The following is a 10,944-nucleotide window of genomic DNA, read 5'->3' on the forward strand; positions in this document are numbered from 1 at the left end:
GGGGCGGGGCCAAGTCCTGCTGTCTGTGTCAATGTCTGTGTCAATGGACACAGCAGCAGGACTCGGGAGTGTGTCTGCATGGGTGCCCCCTGGAATGCGGCTCTCTGAGGGGGCACTTGCCAAAGAAGAGGAGCGCCACCAGGGGACCCTAGAAAAGAAGGGTCGGACCGCTCTGTGCAAAACCACTGCACAGAGCAGGTAACTATGACATGTTTGTTATTTTAAAAAAAAACGAGCCTTTACAATCACTTTAACGAGGAAGTAAACCCTGATGGATTTACTTCCTCTTTCATTCCCTGCAAAGGTAAAGCATAATGGACTACTATGCATCGCATAGTAGTCCATTATGTGTCACTTACCTGACACAGGAGCCAGCAAAGTCACCGTTGTCCCCTGTAGTTCGGCGCATCCATCTTCTCGGTGGGTTTCGCTGCTCCGCCGCTGTCATTCGGCGAAGCCGCGATGATGTCACTCCCGCACATGCGCACGGGAGCCGCCACTCGCAGCATATCGCCGTTGACCGCGGCGCGCTCTATGCGCTTGCGCCGTAGACAGCGGTGCCTGTCTTTCGGCAAATATCTCCTAAACCTTGTAGGTTTAGGAGATATTTCTTGGACCTACAGGTAAGCCTTAATCTAGGTTTACCTGTAGGCAAAAGTTGGTTGTAAGGGTTTACAACCACTTTAAAGCATGACATGTTCGGTATCTATTTTCTCTGCATAACATCATCTTTCACATTATGCAAAAAAATCGCTGCTAACTTTAGTGTTTCTTTTTTTTTTTTTTTTTATTTCATGAAAGTTTTTTTCCCCAAAAAAATTTGTTTCAAAAATTTCTGCGCAAATACCGTGCAAGATAAAAAAAAATTGCAAGGACCGCCATTTTTTTCCCCTAGGGTCTCTGCTAAAAAAAAAATGTTTGGGGGTTCTGAGTAATTTTCTAGAAAAAAAAATGATTTTTACATGTAGGAGGAAACTGTGAGAATTGGGCTGGGTGGCATGTGGTTAAAACATTGTGAATTGTCATGTATTTTGTTGACTTTTTCTATGAACTAACACGCAGTTCTTGTATCCGCCTTGCAGAACTGACCATCCCGGACACAGCCAACGTGTACTACGCCATGAACACCTCCGCCAATTTTGACTTTGTCCTGAGAAAAAGAGTAAGGTACAGCTGACCTTACACATCGTTATCCGGGGTAAAAGACTGGAGCGAGCCTCCCCCTGCTCAGCAGATCTACTATACATGACTATTACATGTATCACAAGAGACTTGGATCCTCCTCGTATTACACCTGTATTATAATATACAGGATTATTACACACTCCTTACCTAGCCTGCCGCAAGAGATTGAGGCCATGTCTTACCACACTCCAGTTATAATATAATAGTATATATTTTTTTAATCACTAGTGTGCTTATATCAGGTTATGTACTGTATTGTGAGTTCCTGCAGTATGTGCACTGAAAGTTACAAATCAGTTCCACGCAGCTCTGGGTATATTTGCCGTCACGGTCTTTGGGTGAGATATCGCAAACTTTCAGGCCATGAGATCCCCCCTCTGTAACTCCCCCATAGAGGCAATTGTAAGCTTTCATTTACACAGCAGTGTGCCAACTCTCATAAAAGATAAGAGAATCCACAAATTCATTAACCACTTTAGCCCCGGAAAGAATTACCCCCTTCCCGACCAGGCCATTTTTTGCGATACGGCACTGCGTCGCTTTAACTGACAATTGCGCAGTCGCACGACGTCGTACCCAAACAAAATTGATGTCCTTTTTTCCCACAAATAGAGCTTTCCTTTGGTAGTATTTGATCCCATCTGTGCTTTTTATTATTTGCGCTATAAACAAAAAGAGAGCAAAAACTTTGAAAAAAAAAATAATATTTTTTTTACTTTCTGCTATAAAACATCCCCCCCCAAAAAGTAAAAAAAACTATTTATTGGTCTAGGCCGATATGAATTCTTCTACATATTTTTGGTAAATAAAATAAAAAATCGATAAATATAATATATTGATTGGTTTGCGCAAAAGTTATAGCGTCTACAAAATAGGGGATAGATTTATGGCATTATTATCATTTTATTTTTATTTTTTTTACTAGTAATGGTGGCGATCAATGATTTTTAGCGGGACTGCGACATTATGGCGGACAGATCAGACATCTACCTGACATTTTTTTTAACTGTTTTGGGAACCAGTGGCATTATTACAGTGATCAGTGCTAAAAAATATGCACCGTTATTGTACTAATGACACTGGCAGGGAAGGGGTTAACATCAGGGGTGATCAAGGGGTTAAATGTGTTCCCTGTTTGTGTTTTCTAACTGTATGGAGGATGGGCAGCCTGGGGAAACACACAGATCCGTCTTCCCGCTTAGCAGAACGGAGAATTGCCTTGTTTACACAGGCGGATCCCTGTTCTAGCACTGCGGGGAATGATCGCGGGTGGACATCGAGTCCACTGGACCCACTGATTGGCTCCCCCGCTGGCCAATGGGAGCACGCACGAGCATTAAGGTACTGTATCTATAAAATCTGGAGACAGACATGGTTAGAAGAGAGCCATCCACTACATCAGAGCATGCTGTTTAATGGGTTATTAAGGACACCAATGGGGGGAATTGAAGGATGTGCCTTATAGGGTTTTTTTTGCCTTCCACTGGATCAACTGCGGGATTTATGCATGGAGGTTTTTATATTCTATTCTATTTAGTTATTAAATACATTGGTTGAACTAGATGGATGTGTTTTTCAGCCTATGAAAGGCCAAAGCACAGAGATACATATTAATTGTATCATTTCAGAATGGTAAAACCGTTTCCATTATGGCACCAATCCAGCGTCATTTAGAGCAATGGTCTCCAAATTGTGGCCCTTTGATTGTCCTTATCCCACCCATGAGGGAGCATTTCTCCCACTGACACCAATGAATGGGCACTATTCATCCCATGGACACCAATGAGCAGGCACAATTCTTCACACTGACACCAATGGTGGGGTACCATTCCCCCCACTGACACCAATAATAGGGTACCATTCCCCCCACTGACACCAATAATAGGGTACCATTACTCCCACTGACACCAGTGATGGGGTACTATTCCCCCCACTGACACCAATGATGGGGTACTATTCCCCCCACTGACACCAATGATGGGGTACCATTCCCCCCACTGACACCAAAAATAGGGTACCATTCCTCCCACTGACACCAATGACGGGGCACTATTTCTCCCACTGATACCAATAATGGCGCACTATCCCACTGACACCCATGACTGGGCACTATTTATTCTGCTGACACCAATGACGGGGCACTATTCCTCCCACTGACACCAATGATGGGGTACTATTCCCCCCACTGACACCAATGATGGGGTACTATTCCCCCCACTGACACCAATGATGGGGTACCATTCCTCCCAATGACACCAAAAATACGGTACCATTCCTCCCACTGACACCAATGACGGGGCACTATTTCTCCTACTGATACCAATAATGGCGCACTATCCCACTGACACCCATGACTGGGCACTATTCTTTTTGCTGACACCAATGACAGGGCACTATTCCTCCCACTGACACCAATGATGGGGCACTATTTATCCCACTGATACAAATGATGGGGCACCATTCCTCCCACTGACACCAATGATGGGGCATTTCCTAATCCCACAGGCTACAGCATGCCCCCCCCTAAAGCCTGAAGGACAGTTAACTGGCCCTTTGTTTAGACATTTTGGAGACCTCTGATTGAGGCGTGGTTCACACCTATGCATTTTTAGTGCTTTTTTGCAGATGTGCACTACAGAACGTGTTCCAGAGGAAACAAGGTTAAAAGGACTCTAATGCAAATCTACAAAGTGCAAAAAGCACTGAAAAGTGCATAGGTCTAAATCCAGCCTTAAGCCTGAAGGACAGTTAACTGGAGACCTCCGATTGAGGCCTGGTTCACACCTAATGAATTTTTAGTGCTTTTTTGCAAGATGTGCACTACAGAATGTGCTTCATAGGAAACCATGTAAACTGGACTGTAGTGCAAATCTGCAAAAAGCACTAAAAATTCATAGGTGTGAACCAGGCCTTAGAGCAACCCATTTTATCTTTTAAATAGTGGGGTACAAAATCAATTGCCTAGATATTCAATGCAGTTCAAATTCCTGCCAGGGAAATCATCCTTCCTGGCTGGATTCACACCTATGCATTTTTAGTGCTTTTTGCATTTTGCAGATTTGCACTACAGAATGTGTTCCATAGGAAACCATGGTAAATGGACTGTAGTGGAAATATGCAAAATGTGCTAAAAATACATAGGTGTGTATCCAGCCTAACTCTGGCACATCGAGTGAATGGCTAAACTTGGCCTTTCATCTGAGCTACATGTGTCCCTCGTTTAACTGTTCCATATACTACTATGGACAATCCACTGAATGAGGATACATACTACGATTGATTATTCAGAATTCTCATGTCTGTCCTGTACCGTCATTCCCATCGTCAAGGGAATAACTTTTTACTGGACACCACATGCACCAGTGAGGAGTACTAAGGGATCTCCCTCTTCCCCATGACTATGAGTTTGGTATGATTGTGCCTTAAATTATTATAATCTGTTTTTTTTCCCTGTTTTGTAGGGAATTTTGGACAGGTCACCTAAAGAGCCTCTTGTTACTGTTGGAAATACATGTGCTCTCCTCCATAGCAACCCATCTACACCTGCTATTCTTATAATACAATTTTGAAAATTGATTGGTTTGATATGATCAATACAGACACTATCAGTCTTAATAAAATCAGTGCAAAGAGGAATTAGGATAATGCAAAGTACAGTAACCCATAATAACCAATACAAAATCATTTGTTAAAGCAGACTTGCATTCAAATGATTAGTTGAATGTATGTTAAGGCCCCTTTCACACATGCGGACGATATGTCCGTATTTCATCCATCCGTTTGCGGATGAAATACGGGCATACATTCATCCCTATGGGATAGCGGGTGTCTGCGGATGAACATTCGCAGACACCCGATATCGTCCGCCTCCGCTACTGTCGGATTCTGCAGACGGAGGAAAATCCTATTTTTCTTTCCGTCTGCAGAGCGGATCGGATGAACACAGCCAGACGGTCCGTGCTCATCTGATCTCCATGGAGGAGAATGGAGAGCTGACAGGGCGGTCCCTGCACAGTGTGCGGAGACCGCCCTGTCCGCCGCCGGCTCAGTGGGGACAACAGAGCGATCCCCGCTGAGCGAGCGGATCATCACGGGGCGGATCAGTAACAGTTTTGGTGAAGTTTGGTGAAATATAATGTAATAGAAGGGCTTAAAAACTTTCTAGGAGAAAATACTGTTGCAGGTTCCCTCCAGTGCCATTCACACTAAAAGCCTAGATATTTGGTCACATGATTGATTGTTACAGATTACTACACTTAGCACTATGATTTCTTGAGTTGTCTTGCTGAATTAGCTGTTTTTTTTTTTTTTTCCATGATTTGATTTGACGCGCTACACAACATACACACATCATGGTGTACAATATGTGGCAGTGATCAGCTCGGCTCTTCAGGTCAGGAGATTTAGAGGCTGCAAAAGAATGAAGGCTTTTGCTGCTCATGACATTTCAGAGATTGACCAAGGTAACCACTGGACATAATCAGAGGAGACCGAGATAGAGGCTGAGAAACCAATTGGATACTGTCTGTCATCATCTAACCTGTAACAGGAAAATATCAACTGCAATCTGATTGGTGGGTAAAGGCAACACCTTCATTGACCTTTCTACCACTCTGTGTAATTGAGGAACACAGTTAAAGCAGTCCATTTATAAAATATTCATTGCATGAATGTCAAGCATTCATGCAAACTGAACTAAATGTCCCCATAATTTTTAGAGATTAATGCCTGTATCATAAGTTCCATTTAGTGGCCAAAATGCACATTGTATTCTGAAATGCCTCAATGTTTTGCTTTGCGTCTAATAAAGGTTCCTGTGGTAAAAGCAAGGAAGCTTAGACTTTTGTATTGCATCAAGGCTTTACTAAACAGAAAAGCTGCACATACAACTGTAGGATACACAATACAACACAATTTATAGCTTACAAAATATGCCTACAACATGCACAAGCCAATTATCTATAAGCTAAATAAGTTACTCAACTTAGAGGCCAAGGTAATGTCCTTCATAGCTCTCTTCTGCAACTCAAAATATCTCAAGTCCTTGAGCATCCAAAACACAATTCCTTTGTCTGACCACATGCATCTTTCAAAAGACCCCAAGCCCCTCCCACCAACTTCCTGTCCTCTGCTCAGCTCCAAATCCTATCCAACTGGTTTATTTACATATCAATTGGGGGGCCTGGCTTCCTTTAAAACATACGGGCACCTGATGTAAAGGGACACTCTGATTGGGGCACCTGATGTAAAGGGACACTGATTGGGGCACCTGATGTAAAGGGACACTCTGATTGGGATATCTGATGTAAAGAGGCACTCTGATGGGGTACCTGAGGTAAAGGAGCACTCTGATGGGCACAACTTGATGTAAAGGGCAACTCTGATTGGGGTACCTGATGTAAAGGGGCACTCCTGATGGAAAGAGGTACTCTGATTGGGACACCTGATAGAAAGGGACAATCTGATGGACATGCATGATGTAAAGGGGCACTCTGATTGGGACGCCTGATGTAAGGGGACACTCTTATGGGGGAACCTAATATTTTTGATATAGACAGTGACTACAATCTTTCTGAGTCATAGCACAAATCTTGAGGTCTGAACCTCAGCTGGAAGAAAGATTTAGCAACTGGACCTCCTTGAATTTTAATTAATTGACCCTGCACTAGATGGAACTGATGATACAGGAATTTTTCTCTTAGAAGAATCACAGGGACGTTTCTTCCAGCTTGCACGAATGCTTCTGACATTCTTGCAACTAAATTTCGAATAAATAGATCTTTAAGGGTGGATCCTTACAAGAATAAGGACAAACTCTATTGAGGGTGTTCAAAGAAAAAGTGCAAATGGCAATGATAAGGTGCAAAGGGCAGTAAACCATAGCAACAGATTTCAGTTTACAGCATCCAGATTACTAAGGATACAATTTCTGATTGGCCGCTAGGGTTTATGATGACAGAGTTGCACCCCATTGTTCCTTGTATGGCTTTCCTGACCAACCAATGGGTTATACAATTATGTAAATATACTTTCCAATTAAATACATTTTGAGTCAATAAGACACTCAGAGCTGCTGTGTTATGCAGTTTAATAACCAAAATATTAACCTTTGCTTGTACTTGAGTATTAGATTGTTTAAGTTTTCGTCTTAGGGTGTTCCAGCACAAGTTTAAATTTCACACCTACCTTAGAACATTCCATTTCATGAATCTGCTCCATGTCTCCTGTTTTGTTGGAGCTGAGACTATTGACTATATGTTTGTTTAATAGAGCACCACCTACTGATGAAACCTGGTGCTGTGGTTTGTCACGGTAACTCTTTGTGACCGTTCTTATATCTTGAAGAGTACATCTGTGTTAATGTCTGTGGAAAGGGGTGAGTGGGGGTAGGCATGTTGCAAGCCAACCAACGGTGATCAAAGTTTTCCTTGAAATCTGTCAGGTTGGTCTCCAACTGCCCATAGACATGATATTGTCATCCAGATCACTTGATCTCATAAGATATGTTTAAATGTAAATGTTGATGTTATTTTGGATTATCTGAATTTGGCATTTAATGTGTTTTTTTTTCACTATGCTGTGCCACAAGTTGTGTCTAACACTAATGGCTGTTTTGGTGACCAAAGATGCACTAATCTGTCCAACAATGATTGGGAACTGATAGATACCTGGGGCTATACTTGTCAATGGTAACCCTGGTGCACCCATGGTACTTTGTTTATTTCCTCTGCTGCACAGCAGAATAAAAGACCAGGCCTGCAATCCAGGAGATAAACAAACTGGGGCATCTGTCAATCTTTAATTTATGCTGTAAAAAAACCCATTTAAGTTCTGTTCTCAAGGGCTTATCATGAATATTGTGACCAATCCGTTCTGTGACCATGCATACTCTTAGGTCTTTTGTCACTAGGACCACTTATTGCAACCAAAGTGACTAAGAATGCCTTTTTTAGTATATAAAGATTATCAGTCAGTGCCCTTATCTTCATGAACAAGCTACAGATCTTTAACGGTCTTTCTAAAGTACCTGAGAGTCCTAAATCCCGATGTGATCTAGTATGCAAATGTCAACACTTTCCTGTAGTGTGGGGGCCTGGTCTGCCCGTCCAAATCAAAATACTTGATAGCTTTGCTGACCTGTAGAAACCTGTGAAAAAGAGAGGACCAGCCCCTAATACTATAGGACAATTATTACATATTAGAGCACTCTGGAAATCAAGGTTCCCGATGTTCCCTAGGATACACATAAAGAACAAAAAGGTTTCTGCGTTTTAGGGTGGCTCATTTGGCTCATTTATAAAAAATAAAAAATAAATTGGGACTGTCATTTGTATTTTAAGTTCTTTTGTTTTGTATATTTAAAATGTCATAAAGACCAAATAGCATGAGCACTAATAATGCAATGATTGATGACCTGTAAGAAGGAATTCCATTAATGTGACCACTAACTACTTGAGTCATGCAATAAAAAAAGCACTTTAATATCAATGCCGAGTCTTTCTGAGTTATGGGGAAAGAAAATATCTGTCCATTTACTAGAAACCAGTGACATCACTGAGACCTTCATATTCATAACACAGCCCATCCATTCACTAGAGACCAGTGACATCACTGAGACCTTCATATTCATAACACAGCCCATCCATTCACTAGAGACCAGTGACATCACTGAGACCCTTCATATTCATGAGAACACAGCCTATCCATTCACTAGAGGCCACTGACATCACTGAGACCTTTATATTCATGAAAACACAGCCTATTCATTCACAAGAGACCAGTGACATCACTGAGACCTTTATATTCATGAGAACATAGCCTATCCATTCACTAAAGACCCTTCATATTTATAAGAACATGGCCTATCCATTCACTAGAGACCAGAGACACCACTAAGACCTTCATATTCATGAAAACACAGCCTATTCATTCACAAGAGACCAGTGACATCACTGAGATCCTTAATTTTGATGAGAACACATCCTATTCATCCACTAGAGACCAGTGATATCACGATATCTTCATATTCATGAGAACATAGCCTATCCATTCACTGAGACCCTTCATATTCATGAGAAAACAGCCCATCCAATCTCTAGAGACCAGTGACATCACCGATACCCTTCATATTCATGAGAATACAGCCTACCCATTTACAGGAGTCCAGTGAAATCTGTGAGATATTCATGAGAACACAGCCTATCCATTCACTAGAGACCCTTCATATTTATGAGAACACGGCCTATCCATTCACTAGAGACCAGAGACATCACTAAGACCTTCATATTTACAAGAGCACTGCCTATCCATTCACTAGAGATCAGTGAGACCTTCATATTTACAAGAGCACAGCCTATTCATTCACTAGAGACCAGTGACCTCACTGAGACCCTTCATATTTATGTGAACACAGCCTATCCATTCACTAGAGACCAGAGACATCACTGAGATCCTTTATTTTATAACACATCCCATCCATTCTGTAGAGACTAGTGACATCACTGATACCTTCATATTCATGAGACCAGTGACATCACTGAGACCTTCATATTCATAAGAGCACAGCCTATCCATTCATTAGAGACCAGTGAGATCACAGAGACCCTTCATATTCATGAGAACACAGCCTATCCATTTACTAGAGACCAGTGACCTTGCTGAGATCTTCATATTCATGAGAAAACAGCCTATCCATTCACTAGAGACCAGTGACCTCCCTGAGATCCTTCATTTTCATGAGAACACAGCCTATCCATTCACTAGAGACCAGTAACATCACTGAGACCTTCATATTCATGAAAACACAGCCTATTCATTCACAAGAAACCAGTGACATCACTGAGATCCTTAATTTTGATGAGAACACAGCCTATTCATCCACTAGAGACCAGTGACATCACGAGATATTCATATTCATGAGAACATAGCCTATCCATTCACTGAGACCCTTCATATTCATGAGAAAACAGCCTATCCATTCACTAGAGACCAGTGACCTCACTGAGATCCTTCATTTTCATGAGAACACAGCCCATCCAATCTCTAGAGACCAGTGACCCCTCTGCGATCGTCATATTCATGAGAATACAGCCCATCCATTCTCTAATAGGGATGGGTGAATGGTTCAGCCCAAGCATAAGTCCCCTGAACCGACCACAATGCATTGCAGCGCTGAACAGTGCATTGCAAGCCCTGATTGGCTGAAGCAGTGAAAGCTTCAGCCAATCATGGCACAGAGTACGGTCAGTCATGATTGGACACTGTCATCATGACTTTATCCAATCATGTCTCATTCCCGCCCCACAGTATAAAAGTATTCTTTCAATGGCAGCCATTTTTAGTGTGATTTTGGCGTCGAGAGAGATAAAAGAGGGCTCTGTTCAGTGCTATTAGTTAGTTAGTGTGCTATTTTGCTTCAATTGTCAGTCTAGGGATAGTGTGAGTGTAGTGAGGAGGACCATCATTCAGCTTTGCATAGTGTGCAGCTAGAGTAGGGACAGCTCAGATAGTTTTACTATAGTGTAACACAGGAGTTGACAAATTTGCTTGGAATCTAGGAGCCAGCTAAAAAAGTTAGGAGCCAGGTCCGTGACGGCGATCTGGACCTGTCCCTGGCCTGACATGGAGACGAGTGAGGGGAAGATAGCCCCCAGCCCCCCACATATGAGATCACCTCTATTTGGACACACCGCTCGAGTGCTAAATGGCCGCTGTGATTGGTCATTTAGCATGATCTGTGATTGGCTGTATCCAAGGGAC

The 10,944-nt window shown here is 42.3% G+C and overlaps 1 protein-coding gene across 5 annotated transcripts in view; it reads left to right on the forward strand.

Moving 5' to 3' along the window:
* RGL3 (ral guanine nucleotide dissociation stimulator like 3) overlaps nucleotides 1–8,472 on the forward strand; it is a 159,095-nt gene extending 150,623 nt beyond the window's left edge. For all 5 annotated transcript variants that reach the window (XM_077470371.1, XM_077470373.1, XM_077470369.1 and 2 more), the window contains one exon: nucleotides 1,083–8,472. In XM_077470371.1, the coding sequence (XP_077326497.1) occupies nucleotides 1,083–1,177 (95 nt within the window). In that variant the 3' untranslated portion in view covers nucleotides 1,178–8,472. The remainder of the gene's footprint in view (nucleotides 1–1,082) is intronic.
* Nucleotides 8,473–10,944: the final 2,472 nt, after the last annotated feature.

The sequence above is a fragment of the Lithobates pipiens genome, unplaced genomic scaffold, assembly GCF_037356315.1.
Source record: "Lithobates pipiens isolate NorthernLeopardFrog02 unplaced genomic scaffold, aLitPip1_a1.2 Scaffold_8, whole genome shotgun sequence".
In the NCBI taxonomy this organism is placed as follows: Eukaryota; Metazoa; Chordata; class Amphibia; order Anura; family Ranidae; genus Lithobates; species Lithobates pipiens.